At 48.3% G+C, this 27834-nt stretch overlaps 1 protein-coding gene across 1 annotated transcript in view; it reads left to right on the top strand.

Annotated features, from left to right (window-relative positions):
• The window catches only part of Cda5 (Chitin deacetylase-like 5), a 282099-nt gene that overhangs the window by 227605 nt on the left and 26660 nt on the right, over positions 1-27834 (top strand). Inside the window, exon 7 of the mRNA XM_037419214.2 lies at positions 18645-18940. Coding sequence (XP_037275111.1) covers positions 18645-18940 — 296 coding nt within the window. The remainder of the gene's footprint in view (positions 1-18644; positions 18941-27834) is intronic.

The following is a 27834-nucleotide window of genomic DNA, read 5'->3' as shown; positions in this document are numbered from 1 at the left end:
TTTAGAAAGAATTCTTTCATCTTAGTTTGTTTAGCGCTTCTGTATTTTCAAGACAAGTCTCATTAGAGTAGTCGTTCTTTTGAAGTGCTAAAGCAGTTTATTTTGATATGTCATATTGCTGAGGTCATAGTTCCTTGACTTTTGCCGTTTCTGAGTTTTATGTTTGTTCATTAAAGAATATATCTTTATGCCTTGATTTTTCTTGTCATAATTTGCGCTTCAGCGTGAACACTGAGCATGAACACTGCATCAGCATGAACACTGAGCGGGCTTTCTTCCCATTGTTGCTTTTGGAAAAAGTAATAAAAGATGGCGTTGAAACTAAAGTAGGCGACAGCCTTAAAATAAAAAGTAGAGTGTACCGCTGTCCATGCTCGTCAACCTGCGGCGCTCAATATTATGACGAAACAGTATTGTTGAACCCATAAGAAATTAAACATGATGCTAATCGCGACGAGAGGTGAGTTGTCACGGCACCGAGACCCGCAGGCGTAAATTCGTTTTTTCTGGGGTGTTTTCATCATCAAAAAGAAGGAATTTCCTACTGTTATCCCCTCTCTTTCGCCATCCTTTTCGCCGGTCGTCATTCGATGCAGACTTGTCTGATTTTGCAGTGCTTGAAGTGCACCAAAGCGTCAGAGCTTTATCGCGTTCCTTCGTTTCGGCAGCGTGAAGCAGCAACGCGGCGTCTATTCTCTCCGTCACTCGAATGTACCAAGCATATCACCTGAGGACGGCTACTCTCAACGATTGTCATATAATCGGTGACAACTGTTCCTTGCAGTGGAGCGAAGGCTACAAAGCCAAATCGTGGGCATCCTACCACCAGTGAATGTAGTTCCCCAACAGCACCCTGTAAAAGATAGAAGTTCCCCCTTTATTTTCTACGTGGAGCAATTTGAGACAGGATTTAGCTCCCATCATTAAGATAGCCGTATTTACTTTAACCTGTTAGTTGCGACTTCGCGTTTTTGAGCGCACGAGAAAGTCCCGCCTTTTTACGTGCACCTCGAACGCTAATGGGCATCTGCGTGTACATGAAACGCTGATCGTTTGCCCCCGTCACTTTCCACAGCGTTACAAGACGCGCGCCAGAAGGGACTACTTCGCGTAGTCCCTTCTGGCGGAGCTTCTACATGTGCAGAAGCTCCGCCTACATAGCTTTCGCTTCAGTGCCAATAAATGTTGTCGCCGAGTATAATGATAATAATTTTGGAGGTTGAACTCTCTCAACGATCATCGGCCCGGTCATTCGTGTGCAGTAAGGTGAAGATGAAGTGGGCATGTGCGCGTCTGTGTTCTGTGGAATGTGCACGTCTGCGATTTACTGCCCGCAAAGCCACGACATCATACTTGGGTGTCGCATCTTGGGGATGTTTTGCGATGTGCGCTGCGCTGTGCGCCTGAATAAGTGATGTACTTCGTGTGGACGAGGCATGACAGAAAAGCGACCAACAGCATCTGCTAGCGCGACACAGTGTGAAAGTCAACAAAGCAGGCGTGGAGTATACAGTGGTGTTTACATTTTAAAGGGACTGACAACTGTCCAGAACATGAAATGAGATTACTGCATGGATAAAAAGATTGCCCCTTATAGTGACTCAAACCAATCCTGTTTTTCTCGTCAGAAGTGGAGTCATATATTTTTTATTCCTTTATTTAAAATCACAAAAAATAGCCTGTGGCGCTTATGGTGGCCAAAACTTCAATTATTCGATTTACCCTGTCAAGTGACTGTAGATTAGTGCACGCAGTGAATAATGTTTTTGTTAGTATAGAAAATTCTTCGCTTATTTGTAGTAAAAGATGTTACTTGATGAAAATGTGCATATAGGCCTGCGTTAGTAATACGCAATAAAGTGGCGCTGCCTTCACGTGACGTAATGATTCCATGCTCGTCAGTACATATTAAGCAACTTTTCTGCGTGCTCATAAAACCATGCACAGGGTTTTCAGGTCGTCAATATTATGAAAAAGCATGGTTTTTCTAAAGACAATTTGTCTCAGAAATGACGTCTACGGCTACTCGGCACGGCTGTAGTGTACTAGACTACTATAGCACGACTGCGCGTATGAGCAGTGAAGTTTTCGTTGACTTGGCTTGGCTCGTTTGTCGAGAGAGTAACGAAGACGGGACAAGCCATCCACGACCCAGGTAGAGAGTACTAAAATTTTTTCTAGTGCACTATAACACAGGTGCATTGCGCGCAGGCGCACACAACGAGGCGGTCCTAATGAGGTAAGCAGTATAAAGCTACATCGTCTCATTGTAACGGCTTCTTAATTTAAAAATAGTTGTAATTCTCAGAATAAACGTGTTAAAGCATAGGTACAGGAACTCCTGAGAAAGCTGAACAATGGCAGCACGCACAAGTCGCTAGAAGGGCTACCGGCATTGCTATTGATTCTCAGCGTTGCTGGACAAAGAGGGACATCCGTATTCAGAGCCTTTCATACCGAAAAGTACTGCTTATAAAATAACTACATGCTTTTCGGATTAACTACTGCGGCTATGAACACTACGAAGCTTAAGCTTCCTGTCGCGTTGGAAAAAGCAGGGTCGAAAACAATCACTTGTTGGTCCTTTTAAGATGACCTGTAGTCATCCAGTGTGTGCTTGAATATAATTTTGCTTGCATAGTAATTTTCGTCTAATTTTTTGCCTTCATGCGTTGAGACGATTCTTCTTGGCAGAGGGGGTAATGACGCATGCCACCATTGATGAACGAGCCGCTGTGACTCATACTCGTTTGAGAAAATTACTATGCAAGCGAAATGAATGGTGTAAGGCGGAATAACTTAGTCCGTTGTGGAGTCAAGAGTCAAATGAGGAATAAAAGAATAGGAAAGAATGTAAGAAAAAGACGAAACAAAAAGAAAAACGTGAAGTTACTAAAATTCTGTCACTCCCCTGGTGATTCACAACGCGAAAAGTATGGTTTGAGCCGTAAAACATGAATGATTTTCGTTTGCGGGTGGCGACGGGAACGTCTCGAAGTGCCTCCTGGGAGAACCTCGTAAGTAACGTCACTGAGACGTCGTACGACCTTGTGAGGGCCAAAGTAGCGGCGAAGCAGCTTTTCTGAACGACCACGTTGTCCGATAGGCGTCCACACAAAGACTTCATCACCAGGCTTGAAAATAACTTCACGGTGGCGAAGATTGTAGAGGCGCGTGTCTGCGGTTTGGTGATATTGAATACGGTGACGAGCGAGTTGACGGGCCTCTTCGGCGCACTGCGCAAATTTGGCGGCATTCGTGTGGTATATTCCTGAGTTCTAGGGCATGGCGTCAAGCATCGTCGTGACCTCGCGACTGTGAACCAAGCGAAAAGGTGTGAAACCGGTACTCTCTTGAACAGCAGTGGTTCTTTCTTGAACGCAAAAGTTATGTGGGGAAGGATGGCGTCCCAGTTCTTGTGATCGATGTCCACATACATTGACAGCATGTCTGCAATTGTCTTATTGAGTCGTTCAGTCAGCCCTTTTGCTTGCGGGTGGTAAGCTGGTCTTTTACGATGTTCCGTGCCAATTAATCGCAAGACTTCCTGCAGCATTTCTACGGTGAAAGCTGTCCCACGATTAGTAATGACCACATGGCGCACCGTGACGTAAGATGTTGTTGACGAAAAGCTGGGTGACGTCTGCTGCTGTGGCTTTTCGAAGTGCCTTTTTTCATAGTAGCGTGTTAAGTAGTCAGTAGCGACCACAATCTACCCGTTTTGAGATTTGGGGAATGACCGCAGCAAGTCCATGCCAATTTGTTGAAAAGGCGCCTTCGGTGGGACTACTGGTGGCAGTAGTCGCGCTGGTCGTAAAGGTAGAATCTTACGTCACTGACAGTCTCAACATGCGCGAATGTTGTGCCTCACAGACTTTGCGAGACGTTGCCAGTAGTAGGAGCGCTGAATCCGTTCCAGCGTGCGCATATAGCTGAGGTGTCTGGACGATGGCTCATCATGACACGCACGTAAAATGTTGCCACAAAGCGTGGTTGGCGCAACAAGAAGATGCATAGCTTGTGTAAAGTGGAAGTTTTTTTATAAAGCAATCCATCGCGGAAACAAAGGAAGGATAGCGAGCATGCAAAGCTTCGAGGAGGGTGAGAATTGCGCCCTTCCAGGTAGTCAATGAGCGGTATGAGCTCCGAGTTATGACGCTGTTGCTCAGCCAAGCTGGTTGCTGATACGGCAGAAAGAAAAGTGTCGCCGTCATCAAGGTCAGTGTTGGCATTGTCGACCAGTGCACGTGAAAGACAGTCGGCATCCGTGTGTTTCCGCTCAGATTTGCGGGCGATGGTGACCTAGAAATCATGTAGCCTAAGGCTCCATCGTGCTAGATGAACTCAGGAATCTCTGAGATTCGTGAGCCAACAAAGGGAATGGTCGTGGCTAACTACCCTGAATGGGCGGCCATACAAGTTCGAGCGGAACTTTGTTATGACCCAGACAACAGCGAGGTATTCCTTTTGCTCCGCTGGGGATAACGTTCTGCTCGCATAAGTTATCGCGCGCTTTACGCCATTATGCCACTGAACTAACGCTACTCTTAGTCCAACGTTGCTGGCGTCAGGGTGTAATTCTGTGTCGGCGCTTTCGTCAAAATGACCCAGTACAGGCGGAACCTGGAGAAGGTTTCAGAGGGTGTTGAAAGCAAGACACTGATCGGGACCCCGAACAAACGAGACACTGTCTTTTGTAAGCTTGTTGAGGGGTTCAGCAATCCTCGAAAAGTTTTCAACAAAGCGCCTGTAATACGCACAGAGCCAGAGAAATTGGCGTAGGTCGCACTTATTTGTGGGCACGGGGAAGGCGGCAACGGTGTGGGTTTGCTCCGGATCTGGGCGGATGCCAGCACGGCTCACAACATGTCCAAGAAACTTCAGTTCTTCGTGTCCAAAGTGGCATTTCTCGTGTTTGGGAGAAATCTCCACTGTTCTTATTGCCTGAAGAACTGCCTGAATGCGTTGTACGTGTTGGTCAAACGTGTCTGCAAAGACCACGACGTCACCAAGGTAAACAAGACGTGATTGCCATTTGAGCCCTGTAATAACCGTATCTATCATTTTTTGAAAAGTAGCTGGCGCTGAGCATACATAGACCGAAAGGCAACACTTTAAACTCGTACAGGCCGTCGGAAATAATAAAAGCCATCTTTTCATGGTCACGCACATCCACTGCGATTTGGAAGTAGCCGCTTCGGAAATCCATGAAGGAAAAATATTTAGCGTTGCGTATATGGTCCAACGAGTTATCCATCCGGGGTAGAGGATAAACGTACTCTTTGGTGATCTTGTCCAGTTTACAGTAATGAACACAAAAGCGCAACACACCATCCTTCTTCTTTACTAGCACAACTGGCAAAGCCCAGGGACTGGTCGGTGGCTGGATGACGTCGTTCTGAAGCATCTGCTGAATGACGTCGTCCTGAAGCATCTGCTGGATGACGTCGTCCTGAAGCATCTGCTGGACTCGGTCACATATTGCGTCTTGTTCTTTTTTGCGACACCCCATAGGCATGTTGTCAGATGGGTCTCTCGGTTGGTTCCGTGATTATACGATGCTGAGCAAATGGTGTCTGTTTACCTTATGACGTAGTGGCAAAGCCGTCTTAAAATGAGCCGAGTATACGCAAAAGGCTCTTTCGTTGGGCCGAAGGTAGACTCTCGTTTACGTCGAGAGTGCTTGCAAATGCCTTTTCAGTGTGGCCTTTTGATGAAAATGTAGCTAACGTGGACAAACCTTCGGCATCGGCAAGTTCTTCAAAATATTCTATGGCAGTGTGTCTCGTGAGGTGGCGACATTCGTCGCTGAAGTTCGTGACCAGCAGGTGAGCTGTTGCTAGGCTGAACGATTACTCGGACAACAAAGATTTGTCGTTGAATAAGGAGTGACGAATCGGCCTCTGTGATTATAGCGTCAGACACGTCCTGGCCCAATTCTACATCAACAAAGAAGCTGCTTCGAGGTGGGAGGGTCAGAAAATCGTGGGTAACACGGAGCGCTCTTTTCCAGAATTGCGTGCTGTCAGTTGCAACGTGAACAGGATCCTCAAACGACACAACTAATTCATGGAGGTCGCTGACGGCACTGTATTCACGAATTAAGTCCATTCCTGAAATGACTAGCCGAGAGCACGCGCGTCATATAAGGAAAGAGCCCGCAAATAACGACGTACGCATTCGAATGCGTTCCATGCGCATACCAGTAGGCCTCACCAGATGTCCACCTGCGGTGCGCAAGTGGGGTCCTTGCCACGGTGTCGTAACCTTCCTCAATTCAGATGCCAGTGTAGCGCTCATTACAGACTAGTCGGCGCTGGTGTCGACGAGGGCGTTGACAGCACGATTGTTGACGAAGACGGCTATTTTGGCAGAAACGGTTTTTCTGCTATAGGAGAACACTGCAAAACGGGAATGGTCCTCGTCGGGTCTTTGCGTCGAAGGAGGGTCTTTTTGCAGTTTGCCGGACCGCGACTTCACCCCCAAAAGTCACCGTTCCTAGTTTCCCCTGCGGGGATTTGGTAATCAGCTCCTGAACGGAGCGGAAGACGATGAGGCTAAACTGGGTGACGTAGACTGGCGAGTCGATGGTGATCTCGCCTGATGGTGCTAAATAGTCGAAGGAGCTTGCTGGCTGGTGAGATAGGCTTCGAGTTCGCCGGGCCGCTCACCGTAGCGTGGGCATCAGCATCAGGGTGGAAGCCACGGAGACCTAGTTGCTGGTATTGAAAGTTGCATTATGCGTGGCCCGCTTCGCCGCAGTGATAGCAGAGCGGGCGGTTATCTAAGGTGCGCGACGTGCTTTCCTTGCTACCACTTTGTCTTGAGACAGACGTCAGATAGGAGGGTGTGCTCGGAAGCCTTCAGTCGAGAGGCGGGATCGAAGCAGTGTCCTGGAATAGTTGCATAACCTGGTACCTTGACCGCATAGCAAAATCTGTAACCGGTGGCGCAGGGAATCGCAATGCCACTGCTTATGTCAGGACTGGGACCTCGGGAATCAGTGGTGCGATTGGGGCCAGGGGTGGGATGGCCTGCCGGACTTCTTGTCTGATTAAATCCTCGAGGGCTGGCACAGGTGGATGGAATCCCGTTGCCTGAAGCTGTCGCAACTCGTCCCGAACGATACTTCGCTGCGAGGGCCTTTCTCTTGCTGTCAGTGCTGATTGAGCATGCGGTGGCAGGGATCTGGCGTTCGTATTGTGACGACCGTTGCTGCAGAGTACCTTTCATCATGACTGCCTCACTGATGAACTCGGCGACTGTCGTCGGGGGATTGCGCACGAGTCCAGCGAAAAGCTGTTCTTTCACTCAGCGCACCAAATGCCGCACCTTTTTTTCCTCCGGCATGGCACGATCCGCGTGCCTGAAGCGCCGTAGCATGTCCTCTACAAACATGGATACTCGTTCGTTCGGCCACTGGTGTCTGCAGTGTATGGCTTTGTCAGCCCTCTCCTTCCTCTGAGTGTTGCGATAGGCGTCTTGGAGCTGTCGGCTCAACTCTTGCCAGGTCGCAAAAGGAGCTCTCGTGATTCTCGTGCCCCGTCTTCGCAGAATCTTCTAAGCAGAAGTAAACTCGGCGCAGCTTGCGAACATCGTCCGATTCGTTGATACTGGCAACCCTAGCAAAGTGGTCGAGCCAGTCATCAACATCCTCGAGAGATGTCTCCATGGAATGGCTTTGGTGTCTGTGGCGCATGAAAAACATGCGCGAGAAGAGAACCAAGAGCACCGCTGGTTTGGACCACCTGGCTTGTCATCGAAGTTGCCATCTTTCTGGGTGTCAGTGCCAAGGGACCGAATTCAGGGGGTAACCCACGCAGGCGGCGGCTGCTTCTTGCTCTCGGAAATGTAGCTGTCTCCAACATGGCCCACACAGACGAAGTAAACGTACGCAGCACCTCCACCAGTAATGTATGGTGACCTCGCTATTCACCGTAGCGAATGATCATCGTGTGTTCACGCTTAGTGAGAAACAGAGCCGCGACTCCGTCACCTACTCGCGTGTAGTGCCCCTCTCCGCGCGTGCTCAACTAACAAGGCGTTTAGCGTGGCGCGGCAAAACAGACAGTGTTCCAATAACACAAATACACGACCACTTTATTGCCTTTGGTGGCACACCGAGCAACAGTGCAACCTCCGCTCCCGGGATCCCGGGACGTGGAGAACAAAGGCTCTCGCTGGCGGACGTTCCCGATAAGGGAAAACCGCGAGCACGTCGCAGCTGGCAATGGCGAACTTTGACACGCCGGTCGAGAAAACATCCATCGCGGCTTTGCTGCGCACTCTCACGATGGCCACTGGGCGTGGTCGTGAGAGTTAGGGCAAACCTCGTACGCGTAGGACTACGGAAAGTGCGGCTTGGTGTGGTGCGACCAGTTCAAGCACTAGGCACCGCTGTTGGCTTAGCGTATGGTACCGAAGCTAGCACACAAGTAAACATGGCTGCCGGGATGCCAAAGCTACAGTCCGGCGATTCCCAAAGGAGACGCGGACGAAGGAAACACGTGCTTACCTGGCGCCGACCAACGGAGGAGAGACTCTTTTTGGCGCGCCCGTGACTCGGCCTCCTGATTCTCGCAGCCCCCGAGAACACGTGCCACATCCACGCGTGCCGCCATCTATCCCCACGCGCCGTTACCAGAGCACGAAAAGAGAAAGGGAGTGGCCGTATGGCGGAATGTCCGCGAAATGGTCGCGGGCACGCCTCAGATCCCCACATCCTCCTCCTCTTAATTCACCCTATATACCGGTCTGCAAAGGCAGCCGGTCCTCGCCCATGCTGGCAAAGACGTCATGCAATGGGCAACAGCTAGCCTCAGCATAGCCCTGCAACTTCTGCTGAGGAAAAAAATGAAACAACACAACAATACACTTTAGATATACAATGGCACCGCGGAACAGGGTTAACGGGAGTTCATGATGCTCAAGCAAGAGCGCGTCCATGGCTCCGATGGGAAGCGTCACGTGATGTTTGAGTTGGGTGACTGGGTGGATGTGAGAGTGCCAGGTGAGAGGACTGGTTGAGGCCCTTATGCGAGGAATGGGCTCACCTTTGTCTCGTCGATGTTGACGACAGACCCGTGAATCCGACGAACGCCGCATCGGTGGAGGTTCGCGTGGACCTCGCTGCGACAGCCGGCGCTTCTGCCGAAATCATAATCACCAAAACAACTGGCTGCGAGGCGCCCTGGCGTTGGTCGAGTCGTGCACAGTGTCTGAGATGGCTGGCCTCGTGCAGGAGCAGTGATGAAAAGGCCAGTAGAGATTCTCAGCGATGGCCGGGAGCAGGGCACAGCCGGGCTGCCTAACGAACGCGAATCTCCGAACAGCTCCAGAGTCCAAGATGGTGACTTCCTAAGTTGTCGTCGTCACCACGCACAGAATCACCAGCGTTCCGAAGAGACCACTATCGAAAAGACCCTGAACATGCGCACCAGACAATATAATCGTCGCCTGACTCCAGAATGCGCTGCTGCTCAAGCCAGTAACTCCGAACATCTGCGTGAAAGAATCCGAGCGATCGTGCGGGAAGAGCTGTGCAAGCTGTTGCCTTTGGCGTAGCCTCAAGTGGATTAAATCGCCAAAATTGTGCAAGAAGAAGTTCGGCAATCGCTTTGAATTCCCCAAGCACCGCTGCCCGAGCCGGAAGCTATGAGCTATGCCGCTGCAGTGCGCCATAATGCTCCTCCCCGTCCACGCCAAAACGCTACCCCATCGCACTTCCGCTGCCAGACGCCACCGCTGCCACCACCCCCACCGACGTCCTACCATTCGCCAGCTGGCCAGCGCAGTGCGCCGAGGAAAACCGACGTTTGGCGTGCACCTGACAACCGCCCGTTCTGCTACCATTGCGGCGAGGCCGGACACACGTACCGGCGTTGCCAGTCCCGACAGATGGGACTGCGTGGCTTCGCCGTCAACGCGCCACGTCCGCAGCCAGGGGAACGGCCACGTGACATCGCGACTACCTGACAAGAACTCTGTCGACACCACGAAGTCCTTCCTGTTCACCGTCATCCAGCCGCTGCATGTCACCGCACCACCGGCAGTACTCTGGCACGACGCGGGGCTGGTCTCCTAGCCCGTACCCGGGAAACTAAGGGCAGCAACCGATGGAGGTGAGGTTGCTGTGTGACGAACTACCGACGATTCGACGACGACGACCACGCCGCGACGGAGCTTTCCGAACACTACGCCAACCAGGCAAAGTCTTGACGATGAAACCTTAGTTACCGAGGGTGACCTGACAACGCAACATAGAAGCAGCAGAACAAGCCGACGAAGCCGTGACCCGACGCCATGGCCTAACTGCAACGCGAGACGGCCAACTAGCGACCTCGACGTTCTTATCGACGGCCAGAGTGTGACCGCTCTCGTCAATACTGGAGCCGACTATTCTGTCATTAGTGGATAATTCGCTGCGAAGTTGAAGAAAGTTAGGACAGGTTGGGAAAGCCCCTAAATCCGCCCAGCCGGAGGTCATGTCGTAACGCCAGTAGGAATCTGCACAGCGAGAGACACCATTAATGGCCGTATTTATCCTGCAGACTTCGTAGTCCTACAGCATTGCTCGAGAGATGTCATCTTTGGCATAGACTTCTTATGCCTCCATGGTGCTGTCATCAACCTAAGAACTAAGTCGATAACGCTATCCACAGAAGAAGCACTACCACTGCGCAAGCCGTCAGGAAACCATGCCCTGAATGTCCTGGAAGAACAAGTCACCATTCCACCTCGCTGCAGCGTCATTATTTCAGTCGGCGCTCCTAAATCACCTGACTTGGAAGGCATCGTTGAAGGCAGTCAGCATCTCTTGGTCACCCGAAATATTTGCGTCGCAAGAGGAATTGCAGAGCGGTGGGGAGGCAAAGCAACGGTTATGCTCACGAATTTCAGCAATAAGTACAAACATGTGAACAAATGAACGACGGTTGCATACATCAAAGAAAATGTGGAAGCCACCAGGGCTTTCGCCCTCACCGATGCTGCGGAACATGCTCAGAGGATCCAAGCGCCAACCACAACTTTCGACGTCAATCCCAGACTTCCGAATTATAAGCAAGAACAGCTCAAGGCCCTGCTTCTGCAATACGAAGATTGCTTTTCGTCGACATCAAAAATTCGGCAGACCCCAATCACGAAACATCGCATCATAACCGAAGAAATTGCCAGACCACTTCGAAAGAGTCCGTACAGGGTTTCGACGCGAGAACGTGAGACCATGAAGAGACAAATCTATGAAATGCTGTGGGATGACATCAACCAGCCGCCCAAGAGTCCATGGGTGTCCCCCGCGGTGTTAGTGAAGTAAAAGGATAGGACCCTACGATTCTGCGTCGATTATCGCCGCCTGAACAAAATCACAAGAAAGGACGTGTATTCTCTCCCACGAATAGACGACACACTTGATCGGCTCCATAAAGACAAGTATTTTTCGTCAATGAACCTCGAGACTGGCTATTTACAAATCGAAGTCGACGAAAGAGACCGAAAGAACACGGCGTTTATAACACCGGACGGCCTCTTTGAGTTTTAAGGTGATGCCCTTCGGTCTTTGCTCAGTGCCTGCAACTTTTCAACGCGTTATGGGTACAGTACTGGCAGGATTGAAGTGGCAGACTTGCCTTGTGTACTTGGAAGACGTCGTCGTGTTTTCCTCGAGTTTTTACGAGCATCTTCGGCGCCTTTAAGCTGTACTTCAAGTCATCAAGACTTCCGGACTCACACTGAAGCCAGAAAAGTGCAGAATTGCGTACGAGGACCTCTTGTTCTTGAGGAACGTGAAGTCTGGAGTTCGTCCTGGTCCACGGAAAACAGCCACCATCGCCGACATTCCGCCACCCACTGACAAGAAGGTGGTGTGCCGATTTCTGGGCCTGTTCACCTACTATAGGCGGTTCGTGAAAAACTTCGCCTACATCGCCGATCCACTCACTAACCTTACCAAGGCCGACGTAGAGTTCAAGTGGGAAACGCCGCAGGAACACGCTTTCCAGGAGCTTAAGCATCGCCTCCAGACGCCTCCGTTACTTGTGCATTTCGACAATTTGCCGAGACAGAAATACACACTGACGCAAGCAGCGTAAGTCTCGGCGCCGTTCTTGTGCAGAAGGTTGACGGACTGGAAAGGGTTATTAGTTACGCCAGCCGATCACTATCCAAAGCAGAAGCCAATTATTCCGCAACAGAAAAGGAGTGCCTCACCACCATCTGGGCTATGTCGAAATTTCGCCCCTTTCTCTATGGCAGGCCCTTCAAAGTTCTTCGCGACCACCACACCTTGTGTTGGTTAGCTACCATGAAAACCCTTCAGGTCGCCTCACACGACGGAGCCTGAGACTTCAAGAATATGACATTACCGTCGCATACGAGTCCGGCAAGAAACACTCCGACGCCGACTGTCTCTCTCGTGCACCTGCCAACCAACCAGTGCCCGACGGCCCGGATGATGACTTCTTGGGAACGATAACTGCCGATGACTTCACTGAACGACAGCGGGCTGACCCGGAACATAAGGCCCTAATAGAATACCTCGAAGGCAGGACCGCCGAAGTCCCGAAGGTATTCAAACGCGCACTGGCATCGTTCTTCCTGCGAAATGGTCTTCTCCAAAAGAAAAACTTCTCACCGCTCCGAGCCAAGTACCTCCTTGTGGTGCCGTCAGCTCTGCGGCCAGAACTCCTGCAATCCCTGAACGATAATCCGACGGCAGGACACCTCGGGGTTTCCCGCATGCTCGCGAGGATACAAGAAAGGTACTACTGGCCACGTCTTACCACCGACGTCTTTCCTTATGTGAGGACATGCCGGGACTGTCAGCGGCGCAAGACACCACCGACGAGGCCAGCGGGACTTCTGAAGCCAATCGAGCCACGTCACCGACCATTCCAGCAGATCGGTATGGACATACTGGGGCCGTACCTGACGTCGGCTTTCGGAAACAAGTGGATCGTGGTAGCTACCAACTAGCTCACCCGCTACGCCAAGACGAAAGCCCTGCCCAAAGGCAGTGCATCCGAGGTAACTAACTTCTTCGTCGAAAATATCGTCCTACGTCACGACGCTCTGGAGGTCCTCATCACCGACAGAGGAACGGCATTTACTGCTGACCTAACACAAGCAATCTTGGACTACAGCCAGACTATCCACCACCGGATGACAGCGGACCACCCACAGACCAACGGCCTCACCGAGCAGCTAAACAAGACGATCGTCTACGTGCTGGCAATGTACGTCGATGTCGAACACACGTGGGACGCCATTCTTCCGTACGTGACCTTCGCATACAACACGGCGGTGCTGGAGACGACGCAGAAATGTCCATACAAATTGGTCTACAGAAGGAGTCCGGCAACGACGCTCGATGCCATGTTACCCAACGTCACCGACGAAGAAAACCTCGATGTGAGTGAGTACCTTCAACGCGCCGAAGAAGCCCGACAACTCGCGCGTCTCGGTATCAAGAATCAACAGACGACCGACAGCCGCCGTTACAATCTTCGACGACACCTCGTGGAATACCAGCCCGGTGAACGTGTTTGGGTGTGGACTCCAATACGCCGACGTGGACTCAGTGAAAAGCTTCTGCGACGGTACTTCGGGCTGTACAGGGTGGTTCGACGTCTCGGCCCACTTGATTACGAGGTTGTCCCCGCCAGCATCACGAGCTCTCAACGACGCCGATCGCGACCTGAAGTCGTCCATGTCGTGCGCCTCAAGCCGTTTCTTGCGCGTTAACAAACTGAAACAGTGTTTTTTATAATATTGCTGTATCGTAATTTACTCAGTGTACTTTCTTGGATAATTGTTGTACCTTCATCTTTAGTTAAAGCATCGGGACGATGCCTTTTTCAGAGGGGGGCAATGCCACGTTCCGTTCCTCAAGCTTTGTTATCGCCCCAATACACTGCACGATTCCCAGCGCAACCCGCGCCAGCAGTTTTCGAGAAGCTTCGGGACTGTAGTAGATCATTTCTATAAGATCCCGCCCACTCCGTGAACTGTACAGATTATTCTGGAACACTCGTCACCGCCAGCGATAACGCTAGAACCTTCGATGGCAAGAGTATAAATGGCGACGCACTTCGCCGCTTGTCAGTAGTTGATCGACGGCCGATGCTCCTTTCACTGCTATCTGTGCAAGACCGCTACTATAATCGGACTTTCCGTTTACCGGGCACAGGTTCGCCCAAATAAACAGTTAAATTCCAACATAAAATCTCCTGTCTTCGGCCACGTCACGACCCCGTGACAGTACTAGAGATGGTTTTACAGATGACACAGTCATGGGCACTAAGTTTTTTTTCGTCTTACCGACAATTTACACGACGTCACTTGTATAAATAAATAAAAAAACAGGGCCCAGCACCGAATCTTGGGGCACCCCTGTTGTCATTGGTGCGTCAGATGACTTTGCGTCGTCAAACGTAACAAACTTTGAGGGCGACCGCGAATAATCTGCTAATACAATCAACCTCCTTGTTCTTGTTATTACATTTCTCAAAAACCTAATGAAAGTATGGCATGGCGAACCATGTCAAAGATCTCATACGAGACAATAAATATGGCATCAATTTGTCTTCTGTACTTATGAAAAAACTGCAATGTCATGCGTAATTAGAAGCGACTATGTAACAGTAGAATAGCCAACATGAAAGCCAGGCTGCGACCTAGAAAGAATATTGTGTGCATTTACGTATTCAACGATGTAATAATTTGTTAATGATATATGCTCCAATAATTCAGAAGTGGTAAAAAGCAAATATATTGGCCGATAATTTCGTGTTTGCTTGTTTCTGGACCTGAATACAGGCATGACATTTGCTTACTTTTCTAGCTGGAGAACTGCAGGTAATATTGACATTTTAAAAATACGACAGTAATATAATTGACACACCATTCTGAATACCTATTTACAAACACATTTGGAGTACCGTGCGGGCCAGAGTGTTTCACAACCACAAAATTGCTTGAGTGTTATGTACACCACAGGTGCTTAATTCAAAATTAAAAAGAGCCGGTAGTTTTCTGCACGCGTAAAATGGAGTGATGCTGTTATCTGTAAAAAACACGTTGTATGTGAAAATTAAAAGCATTTGCAATAGCTTCGGGGTTTGAGGAGGACTGCTCATCATGAATAAACGTCGAAGGCATAGACGATGCAGGACTAATCTATAACGTGGATGGATTTTTTTCATAAATGTAGCCAAGGAATCGCTGAAGAAGTATGTTAGCCACTATAATTTTACAGCCTATAATTTACTTTTCAATGTCATAAATGAAGAAAGATTATGATTACACTTGGAATGACAATGTTTACGTAAACAATTTATGCGGCGAGTGGGATAAATATTTTTCTATTGCACTATGGCTGTCTTGTGCTACATTTAATGCATTATTCGGGTACATGCTTTAGAGACATTCGCATGAAATGTCACAAAACTTAAGCTGCACATCTACATTGCACAATTTGCCAACGCAATCAAATTCCTGAAAAAAATGAAAGTGGCCAATACAGAAGTGTCATCAGCTTTTAAACGTTCGAAACAGTTTTGATGTCAGGTCTTTGAGAAGTATGCATTAAGTTCGAGGTGACTTCAACTGCTTTGTGTGTGAGAATTCTTCGATGACTTCACGTTTTACATCGTGCGATAGGAGTACGTAGCCGTATAATTAACTAAGGTTGCAGCTAACTCATTTTCATCCGATCTTGTAAAATGCACAACACTGGTGTATGAGAATAGGGCCGCTTCAAGAAACAAAAGTGTTCGTGCAGTGTATATCATAGCGTGTGGAAGAGTACATGAGCCATTTGCTGATGTGCCAGCGCTCACAACTACGACATTATATTCAAAGTTCACAGTTTTGGATCAAGCCACGCAGCTTCCTACGTCATGAGCTCTCCTCTTTATACTTCTTTTTCCAGCATAAGGCCGACAATGCTTTCTTTCTGGTAGAGGAGCAATCGATGGCAGGCATCGCACGCGCCCTGTGTATAATGAAGATGAGCAGCTTGTTTCATTCATGCTTCAGTACTGTCCCTCGCTAGCACTCGCGAGGTTTTGCTCGTGGGAATAGCATACAATGCGTGCACAAACGTTATCAATTTGAAGTTTCTACGAAACATGACGGCGATGATGAAAGCCCGTATAGAGGACATATAATTCTTCTCGCAATCAAAAAAAAATATACCGCAACCGCCGAATAGGGCTGGCCTTTTCTATTGAAAGCTTCATCGCCTTCGCTCTGAAGAATTTGGCCGTTGGGAGAATAAAATAATACAGCGCATCTTCTTTCGGTTGCATTCACTACACTCCACTACCCTTCCTTGTCTACAATTCTTACAAACTATATCTCTTTTACAATTATGTTATCATAAAGTACGTGTACAATGGGGGCGCTGTATACAGATTGGAGCCTATCAGTATTTCGAGCCTGTTCGCTAAACTCTTGTTATGTCCGCCTGCACATCGCAAACTAACAAACTGCAGTGAACGGACAACTTTATCGCACGCAATTATATGAGAAATGCATTGTAAAGTAGGGTTGGAGACAACTTATATTTCCGTCTAAGCGATAGCATGTGCCCTAATCATTTCACGTGGATCAGTAATCTGGCGTCACGAAGAGCGCGAAAAAAACGAGAACGCAATGAGAGAATCACGCACTCGATTGTGCATTGTTAGAAGCTATTTCAGGGCCCTTATATAGGTAAAGCATGCAAACACAGACACAACAGAGTAGTCAAGACACCGCAAAAGTCGCTCTGAAAAATCCTAAAGTTGTGGAAAAGTAGGAGAAGTCATGTATCTTATACCGCGGTTCCCCGCTTGTGTTAAAACGGCGGCGTGCCGCAATTATTGCGCGTCGGCGGTGGCAGCGACGGCGTGGTCCCTCTCGGTACTTCGGTGGTGGCGCCAATGGCATGAGCAAAAACGGGTGCGCAGCGGTGCGCAGCGGCGCGCACCTCTACGATAGCACTCAAGAACGTGGGAAACGGCTTCAGCTTTATCACACGTAAGGTCGGATTACACTATCCGTTTTATGTCGACGGCTGAGGAACACGATGAAGTAGAATCAGTGGCTGAGCTGCAGCAATAGTCCTTTCTGAAGGGCTCTACGTGGTGGTATTGAAGGGCGATAACTTGGGTCAGGGAAAGATCCCGTGGAAAAGCTTGGACAGTGAGTGCGAAATTAACAACAGGAAATCAGGGTCGATTTCCAATAACTGTCAGAATCGTGTGCGAGACAGCAAGAAAGCATCGCGACAGGAATTCGCACAGTCATGTTATCGCCATCAGGTAGAGGTGGCGAGGAGCGGAACTCGACGAATGTAATTAGGTGGGCATCGTCTGAGATCGCTGCAGCATAGACGGCTTTGGGATGGGTTGGTCGAGTCGGATATGAGAGGTAAATCGAGGTGGAGATAGCCGGCTGAACCGTTTATGAGAGCAGAGTGCGTGTGTAAAAAATGTAGACCCAGAATGAGTAAATAAGGGCAATGTTCAATAAGGGCGAAAAGAATGACAGTGCTTTTCTCCTCGATAGAGACGGGCGCAGGGCGCATGTCCAGAATCATGGCCGTTTCTCTATTGCGGCGACTCGCACAGGTCAATTAGGGCGGGCGTGATAACTCTTTTAAGTCGGTGGCGAAGAGCAGACCTCATGATGTACACACATGCCCCCCCCCCCCCACTCGGTAATTACCAGTAGCTCCTTTAATAATTCATTTAGAATGCACAGCACAAGGTGAAGGTGGACAAGATGGCGCCAGTTCAGCAAGTATCAAAGCGGCGTCGTCTTTCTTTTCTTTCGTGAAGTCGCGTTTTGGTGGCTGTTGTGTATTAATATTGTTTTAACTTTTATTAAACATATTTCTTATGTTTGAGGAGTTTCTCCCATGTTGAATATGCAGGCGTGCTATACTTAATCAAGAAAAAGGAGCAGAGAGTGAAAGATTGAAGCTTTCGCAAGGAGAAACAGGAGCCGTGTGCTCCCGGAGCACACAGCTCCTCTTTACGATTATGTCGATTCTGTACGGCAGTCATCCACATTACGTGACCCTCGCGACGGGAACGTGTGGACAATAGCAATAGTATACAATCTCGTTAATTTATAATACGTGGCAGGAGTGTCATCGGTCGTCAACACTACACGAAGTGCGTAACAACCTGGCCACCCATTACGAAGACTGTTTACAAGTGTCTGATGTAATACGAAGTCTTCCTCGTAAGCTAGTGCTGATTGAAAACAAACAATAACGAGTAACTCGTATTTTCAGCCTAGAAAGCAGTGTCGCGTAGTGGCGTGGTTTTGCGACTTGATAGAATGGCAAGTACTAAAGAGCATGATGCGGACGGGGTCGAATGCAACTCTTCAAAGCCAGGCTTGAGCGTCCCGCGATCTTGTATGACAGGTACATTTTTGGAGGACAGTCAACGAAGCCTAAAAAAAAATCTGTGGCCGTAATTCTCGGGAGCCCGCGGACAAGCACAGACACAAAACACAAAACACACGAAGAGCCTTGGCTTGTAAGTAAATAGTAATTCGCTTGTTTGTGCAAAGAAGTTAGGTTTATCACGAAACAGCCAGTCATGTTCTTTATGCTTAAGATGAAAGTGCTTGCGCACTGTCAAATGCAGGTTGGCATGGTGATGTGGATCGACCTTCGCGGGGGTCGCTGCTCCATGGGCGACGCGTGTTCAAACCCGGCTGATGATGAGGGCGTCTACAAGATGCTACTTAAGAACTTCAACCGCCACTACAAGAGCAACCGGGCACCGTTCAACCTCTTCTATCACTCGGCCTGGTTCAACACGCAGCATCACAAGAAGGGCTTCTTGCGCTTCCTAGACCACATACTTTCCAAAGGCGATGTCTGGCTCCTCACAAATTGGCAGCTGATTCAGTGGATCCGTAACCCAGTGCCCAATAGCAGGTTAGTTGGCTGTGTATTAACTTTTTTTTAGTTCACAAGCTTTTTTTATTGCACAGTTTTTTTTTTCATTCTCCCGTCTGTTTTTTTCGCCTGCATTATTCAAAACTAGTGCAGGACAAAGACCGTTTAAATCGGCTTTGAGTCGATTGAGACCAGTAACTAGGGTGGAATTTAGAAGGTTCTGCACCACCGATATGTTTTATACTTTACCTTTTTGAGTGATACTATTTGCTCGCTTCACGTTGACCACCAGTTGCCAAAGGTAGCCGTTCTACCTATAAATACCTCCGAAAAAAATAATGAGTACGGCGCTGGGTCGATGCATTAGCCTAACATTTAGCTGTTACGCTCCAGGTTCAACAAAGTTGCATGGTATTGCTATTTTTCTGTGCAACATCGCCCCTGTAGCAGCCAATTCGCTGTTATCGCAGGATGCAGCCGTTGTGAAACAGGACGCTCTCACAAGGCAAAACGTGTGTGTGTCTCACCAAGTATTCTCTACTTCAGAACACCCGTGTGACAGAACATTATGTCAGTAAAACAAAGGATAAGTGTGTCAGCGTGATGCTTTAATGGTTATCTGTAACACACCTCCTCATCTAACTCGAACACAAACAGGTAATTACTATTGATCTTCGTAGTCATTATCATAATCAGCCTGACTGCGCCCACTGCAGACAAAGGCCTCTCTTACGATCCGTCAATCAATTCAATCTTGTGCTTTCCGTTAAGGTTAAAGTTAAGGGTAAGGATGCTGTATTGGTAGCCAGCGGATCTAGCCTTGCATAATTTGCAGGCAGTTGCCCCGCACGGTTTTTTCTTTGGTAATTGTTGCTAATGTCCTTTGTTTGTTTCTAACTAAGCACGAGCAGGCTCTTAAAATAAAATTGTGTATAGCGTGACGTAAGCTTGCATAAGACGGTGGCCTCTGTGCTATTCCACGTGCAGTATTGTGCCAGTACTCTATCTCGCTGCACTATACCCCAAACATAATTGTCACTTATCAGCAGTCACATGCGAGGTCTGTATCATTCAAAAATTTCAAGAGAAGTCACGACAGCTGTTTCCTGAAGATCGACAGACCGCGCGGAAACACAATATTAGTCATGCTGTCACATGGCGAGCCTAACCATTGCAGTTCCTCTAATAAACCTTGCCGTTACTTCTTAAGCTGACGACTCTTAAGCAAATAGTGTTCTATATCACCGTTTTCCTTGCACTTCGGGCACAAGGGCGTCGCGGAGAGTCTGATCTTGTGGAGCCATGCTGGTGTACGTGCTAATCCCGTTCGAATGCGATAAAGCAAGCAGACCTCTTTTCTTAATAGCCCTTGTGTCACACATGGCTGGTGAGGCGTGACCCATAATGAGTGAAAATGCTTATTGACAGCTTCTCTTAAAATACGCTGATTGTCTTTGAGAGCCTTCTTCGTTGGTGTAAGCTCGAGCACTCCGGGCAAGTCTGCAGCCGCCTCATTACCCGCTATACTCTCATGTGATGGAATTCATTGAAACCTTATGTTTATACCAATGCCGTGCAGGTCTTTAAAGATTCGCAGTGATCTTTGAGCGCATCGATCCAAAACCAATCCATGTTTTAGCCGCTGTTAAGCGGACTTAATGTCCGAAAACAGCACGACTTGTTGCTGCCTACAAAGCTTCAGTTTCTGCAGGGCTGCCTGAATTGCCACGCTTTCACATGCTGTCGATGAAACGACGCACTTGAGTCGCACTGCCCAGGACACCTTTAGAGACGGGATCACAAATGCTGCAGCACTTGCTCCACGCACTATGTCGACTGATTCATCGGTGGAAACTTCCAAATGGTCGGCGCACGTTTCTTCAATATATTCAACTACAAAAGAACTTACTTCTGCTGTGGGTGAGGAACGCTTGCTGTGCATCTGTGGAATCGTCACCTGACAGTCAACATCCTCATGTAACCAAAGTTGCCATGTTATACCTGTGAACTTACTATTCCCATCGGCCCACCTAACTTTCTGTCTCCTTTTCGTGTGTTTGCCTTCTCCGGTAATCCAGTCGGTTACTCTTAATGACCAGCGGTTATCCTACCTACGTGCTACGTGCCCGGCCCATGTTATGTTCTTATTCTTGACTACAACTATGATATCCTTAACCCCGGTTCGTTCCTTGACCCACTCTGCTCGTTTTCTTGTATCTTAGGATTACACCTATCTTTTTTTCACGGCTCGCTGCGTCGTCCTCAATTTAAGCTGAGTCCTCTTTGTAAACCTTCAGGTTCCTGCTTCGTAGGTAAGTACTGGCAGATGCAGCTCCTATATGCCTTCCTCTTCGGCGTTAGCGGCAATTTACCCCTCATAATTTGAACATACTTGCCAAATGTGATCCACCCCACCCTTATTCTACTAGTTAATCCAACCTCATGATTAAACTCCGTGGTTACTGCCTGTCCTAAGTCCACATTTTCTTTTACAACATCCAGCGTCGCTCCACCTATCGCAATGTATTGTTTTCTGCTGAGACTGTTGCACATTCCTTAAGTTTTGTGTAGTATATTTTCAGACCTACTTTTCTGCTTTCCGTGTCCAGTTCTGCTTATCGTGAGCTGTAATCCATCTCCGGACAATGTCATCAGTGAATTGCAGGTTACTAGGATACTCTTCATTAACTCTTATCCCTAACTCTTCCCAATATACGGTCATGAAAACCTCCTGCAAATACGCTGTGAATAACATTGAAGAGATCGTGTCTCCTTGCCTCACACCGTTATTTATTGGGATTCTGTCGCTTTATGTATGGAGAACTATGATGGCTGAGGATGTACTGGAGATTTTTTCTAGTATGTATATGTCTTATTCGATACCCTGATTCTGTAGTGCCTGCATTATCACTGATGTCTCGACTAAGTCAGACGCCTTCTCATAATTTATGAAGGCTATGTATAGGGGTTGGTTGTATTCCACGCATTTCTCTATTACTTTATTCGTAGTATGAATATAGTCTATTGCCTGAACGAAATCCTGTTTGGTCATTTGGTCGATTGAACTACAATGTCACCTTAATTCTATTAGCTATTATGTTTGTCAATCGTTTGTGGAGAACGAACAGTAAGCTGATCGTGATGTAAGTTTTCAAATCCTTGACGTCTCGTCTCCTATGGATAAAGATGGTGTTGGCGTTCTTCCGAGATTCTGGCACCTTTCACGTCAAGAGACACTTCTTATATAAGGCGGCCAGTTTCCTAACGCAATTTCTCCGCCATCTTGTAGGAGCTTCCTTGCTACGTTCTCCTCCAGCGGCTTTGCCTTTTTGCATTTTGTTTGGGGGGGGGGGGGGGCTTTCCTCACTTCCCTTGCCATTACTGGTATGATGTCGAATTCCTCTAGACCAATATTGTTTCTCACAATATCATCCTGGTTGTGTTGGCTTCTGTACAACTCTCTGTAGAACTCCTCTGCCACCTCGACTATCCTATTCTTATAGGTTATGACACTGCATTCCTTGTTCCTTAATGCATTCATCCTATTTTTGCCTGTGCACAAGCTTGCCTTCGCAGCTTTTAGGCTTCTGCCGCTTTTTACAGACTGCTCAATTCTCTCTATGTTATACCTTCGGACGTCGGCTACTTTACGCCTATTGATTAATTTAGAAAGCTCCACTACCTCTATTTGGACGGTTGCGTTTGAGGCTTTTATGGTTTGTTGTCCCTTAACAAGATTTTTCGTCTCCTGAGATAGTTTACTGTGTCCTGTCTAGTTACTCTACCTCCGACTTTCATTGCACACTCTTTGGTGATACTAATAATATTATCGTTCATTGGGCCAACGCTAACATCGGTTATCTCTTTTGGTGCTCGAATCCATCCCGAAACGAAACTCTGAATTCCTGTACTTTTGCTCTCACCACTTGGTCATTAATGGGCTTCTCACGTATCATTTTTTGTCTTTCCTTTTTTGAAAATCTAGCCTAATATGAGCGGTTACCATTCTATTGTCACTTCATCGAACTTTTCCAACTACTTATACATCCTGTACAGTACCTGGGTGTGCACACCGAATGATGTAATTTGTATTTTCTTTTAGTTTTGCCATTGGAACTTCGCCACGTCCACTTACGGTTAAATTGTTTTCTGAAGTTGTTCAACACAATTCGTAAAATAATACGTTCTGCGAACTTTACTAAGAACTCATCTCTGGTATTTCTTGAGCCAATGCTATATTCCCCCCCCCCCCCTGCATGGTCTCCGGCCTGTTTCTGGCCTACTTTGGCATTAAAGTCACCCATCAGAATAAGATACTGTGATTTTACTAATGACTGACTACGTCTTCATAGAAGCATTGCACCAAATGATCATCATGGCTCGATGTAGGCGCGTGAGCCTGTACTACCTTTATCTTGTAACTTTTGTCAAACCTAACTTTATTACTTGTCACCTACCCTCTCACGGATGCTGTCGTACCTTCCCATGTTGCCAGCGATAGTATTGCGTATAAAATACCCCACCCCTAGTTCTTTTCTGTCAAATAATCCATGGTAGCCTAGAAAGTGTTTCCTTTTCAGCACTGTATAAGCTTTCGTCATGACTTCGCTGAGCCCTATTACATCCCAATGAACACCCTCTAACTCCTCGAGTAAGACTGCTAGACTACCTTCACTAGATAGTGTTCTAGCGTTGAGGGTAGCCAAGTCCAAATTCCAATGGCGGCCTCTCTGGACCTAGGGGTTCATAATACCCTCCACTGCGTCGCAGGTCTGACCGCCGCATTCGACAGTTGCTTCGCAGCCGCTGGGGACTGAGGGCCAAGAATTAATTGTTGTAGTCGTGGGGGGCAATGGCCGTATACTGCACAAGGGTGGCCAATCCTTCTCTGGTGAGGAAGGATATTACTGGCTGGTCGTTGCCAGTGAGGCCGCACTCCAGGCCCCACTAGAGCACAACTGGTTTCCTTCTTCACAAGATCTTTATCAGTGTCTAGTGATTAGATATATGCTATTGGGTGTTCTGTAGTTTCTTCGAGGCACTCCTGAAATTTATATAGTGGTGCACATGAAACTGCTCTCGCTTTCTTAGCGTTGATTTCAAGCTCGGCACTCCACGTGGTGGTCGATTGTATGGAGGGTTCGCTACTGGCCCGAAGTAATTCACATGCAGCAAGTTCTTTCAACACTGGTTAACAAGGCCTGCTTCATTGTGAAACTTACGTCTGGCAATCCGTGAGTTGCAAACATGACCCGTAGGCAAGAAATAGTTGTCACTACCAACAACGCAGGTGCCAAAGCAGCCTCTCCCCATTTGAAAAACGCTTTCTCGAGAGCAACTATGTAGTGGCTCGACAGAAGTTCAGTATGTCAATCTTATTGCGAGTGCATGCATCACTGCTACTGACCATGTGCCCCCTGGTGTCCCCACCGAGAGGGAGAAAGAAAGAAAAAAAGTAGGCTTCAAAGGCTTTCTAACGCCGCCTACTCTAGTCTTCTGTTGTCAGTTCCGTGGTGGAATTCCTGCTGCAGAAGTTAAAAGGCAGTGCTCTCAAATGCAAATGTGCACGCGAAGGAGAGGGAGCGGATTAGGCCATGACCTGAAGAAGGTGGGTATCGTTAAAGCATCCTGGTCGTTTTTTTGTCTCCCAACAAGCTGGCTGAATTTCGCTCGCGTATCACATGCGATGAGCCAAGGGGCTGCGGGAACCAGCACACTGAACTTTTTAGGCACTGCGCACAAGGGCTGGTATATGGAACAACCCTAAGCAATGGCAATTCCTACATCGGTCAGAGCGGCCGTTGCATCAATGACAGATTGAGGGAGCATGCTAAAATAGTTTAGACAAAAGTGATCATGCGCTGATGATTGATTGATTGATTTGTGGGGTTTAACGTCCCAAAACCACTATATGATTATGAGAGACGCCGTAGTGGAGGGCTCCGGAAATTTAGACCACCTGTGGTTCTTTAACGTGCACCCAAATCTGAGCACACGGCCTACAACATTTCCGCCTCCATCGGAAATGCAGCCGCCGCAGCCGGGATTCGAACCCGTGCCCTGCGGGTCAGCAGCCGAGTACCTTAGCCACTAGACCACCACGGCGGGGCGCCTACAACATTTCCACCTCCATCGCAAATGCAGCTCCCGCAGCAAAAAAAAAGTGGTCCTGCGCATCTTCCTGCGCAATGTATAGCCTGCCTTGCTTTGAGCAAACAGTTATTCTTGGTAGGGGTAGTAAACAAGTAGCTAAAAAGCTCTTGAAAGCTTTTTATATAAAAAAGAGCCCGATTGTACCAGTGATATATCTATAATGTTGCATTCTACTGAAATGAGGTTTTTGATAGCTTATTGTATTGACCATGATGCTGTACGACATTTGTTGGCTGTGCACGCATGCATGGAATTTGACTTTTTTTTTCTGTGTGTTTCTTACACTGTCAATAAACAGTTGTTAGTTGGCGCTGTTCTTTCCTCTCCTCGGCTCTCCCCATTTCACGCAATGTTTCTTGCGCCTCAGTCATCTGCGCAAACACTGACAGTGCTAGCAAAAGTAAGCTGTTCGTCAGTGGTCCTGTACCCACACAGTCGCTTGCCAAAACTTCAAAGCGAAATATAGGAAAAGTATATTCGCATGTCATGGTCATCAAGCCGACTGGCGGTTTGAGTGCATTGCCGGCACACGTGAAGCAAACGTCGCATACAATTTCTTTCACAGAAAATAATGCCTCCTGCAATGAAGCACAGATAAAAGTGTGCCTTTTTCTTCATGTGACAAACATTGTCAAACACCAAGCGTGAACGCAAGCGCGGATACGAATAATCATGTGGCTGGTGGTACACAGCGAACGACTTACGAGCGTGTTGAAAGAACCGTGCTTGAAAGAGGTCTCGTCGCTGTAAGTACACATGTATACTACGTCACTTTGCAATACTTCGCGAACAGTGAACCCCTACCTATTTTGCATTAGTGTATAAAAAACAACGACAAAAATTCTACATAAACGCATGTTGTGATCGCCTGATCGCCAGTGGTCGTTTAGCCGTATTGCTCATAAGCGTTTGGCGACGCCATCGGCAAGCCTACACGGTGGCAATGGCGGGACGCCCGACTGCTCCACCGGCTTTCCAGCATAGGGACGACGCTGCTTGCGGCGCTGAGATTTGACGTGCGACGCGCCGGCTCCGGAAATGCTTTCCAAGAACCGTGGAAATTTCGATGTCACCCTTCTGAAAGTGATAAGAACCACCTCCTAACATCAAGACTCAAGAGGGACCTGCTGACGCCAATCCGACGCAACTGGGCCGAAACTTAATCATTTGTTGCGTGATTAGTCTTTCGGCCGCGCCGGTAAGAGCTAACCTCCACTGAGCTTAGCGTCCACTCCGGTTGTGCGGTGCCTTTCCTGAAGACTCCGTACGATGACGACCGCTATCCAACGCGCCTACGACCCAGCCTCCATGGTCTGGTCTCAAATTGAAGTGCAACAGGTTGCTGCCCCCGAATATGAACCCACGAATGCCGAAGATGAAGGCCTTTTCCAGGTCGTGACACTATACGACGAAAAGCTGCTCAGCAGAATATGATGTACAAGCCGGCTTTTAGGAAACCCGGTTGTCCCGTCTCCAACGGCAGTGCTCGCATCACACAGCCGAAGAGTAACAAGATTAAAGGGAGCCCATGTGCACTCCCAAGATGAGCGCAGATGATATTATCGTGGTATTAAAGCCCAGTGAATCTCTGCACCTGAATATGGCCTTCCAAACTGCAAATCTGAGCGCTGCCATTGCCCAGTACATCGGTGGCAAAGCTGCCGCTACCCTAAACGTTTAGCCAGTGTGGACACAGAACTCGATTGTCTGCGGGACGCAGCATGTGGAGGCCGCTAACGAATTGGCCCGTGATTGGAACCTCAACACCAGATATGGCTCCGTTCCCTTGCGGGGCCATGTCAAACTCAATGGTAAAGTGTGTTCAGGCGTCCTCACCGTGCGGCAGATGAGACAATGGTATCACTTAAAGGCAAAGTGGTTTGGCGTGAGGGCGAGCTGGCATTCGGGCAAAAACTCAGAACATCTAACGTGGCGGTGCTCACTTTCGTGGGCCGGAAAGTGCCCCGCAAGGTTCACTACAACTTTGAATACACACTTGTTAGGGAATATAAGAAGACCGTCTCAGCCTACCACCTCTGTGAGACAATCGGCCACTAGATAAACAATCGCTCACGTCTGGATGTCGCAAGATGTGGCTATTGTGGCCAACGAGTAGGTGCCTCCGAGCAGGGCCTAGATGAAAATGAGTGCACCTCTTCATGCATGATTTGTGGGGAGGCCCTACTCACCGGCTCCGCAAACTGCAAGGAAAGATTCCGCCATCTTCAACGCCCCGGACAGCAACAAGGGGCTCATAAAAGGAAGAGGAGCAAGGCTTCCGCCCACGGAGGTGCGTCAAAGGGCAAGTGCGTACAAGCCTCTAAGAAGGACAAGAATGTGAACGCATCTGGACAAAGTGTCAAGACACAAGTTTCACAGAAAGGAGACTTCCCACCCCTTGATAACAGCAATGCAGCCCAAAACAAGGTGAGCAACTGGGCAGGGGTCGCCACCACCTACTTTTCCTCCCCATCACCTTTAGAACTCGAGCTTAAGAAAAAATAGCCTCTCTCCGAACTAAAAATGAGCAACTAAAGCAGAAAATAATGCACTCCCAAGTGAAAGGGCAGAATCGCTTTTACTAGACACTCTGGATAGTGGTGATGAATCGGCCTCACTATGCTCGGGCAAGGGACTGGTGACGTAAAGCCCTCTTATTAATACCTTGGAAAGCCGCATGTCAGCGCTAGAAAAAACTGTCACCGAGCAAATGGCACCACTGCCGACAATGATTGCGCGAATAATACGAGCACAAATGCAACAGCTGCTTACCACACTCC

This window comes from Rhipicephalus microplus, chromosome 6, assembly GCF_043290135.1.
Source record: "Rhipicephalus microplus isolate Deutch F79 chromosome 6, USDA_Rmic, whole genome shotgun sequence".
Classification (NCBI taxonomy): Eukaryota; Metazoa; Arthropoda; class Arachnida; order Ixodida; family Ixodidae; genus Rhipicephalus; species Rhipicephalus microplus.
The sequence above is the reverse complement of the archived record's forward strand: the minus strand, read 5'-3'. Positions and strand labels throughout refer to the sequence as shown.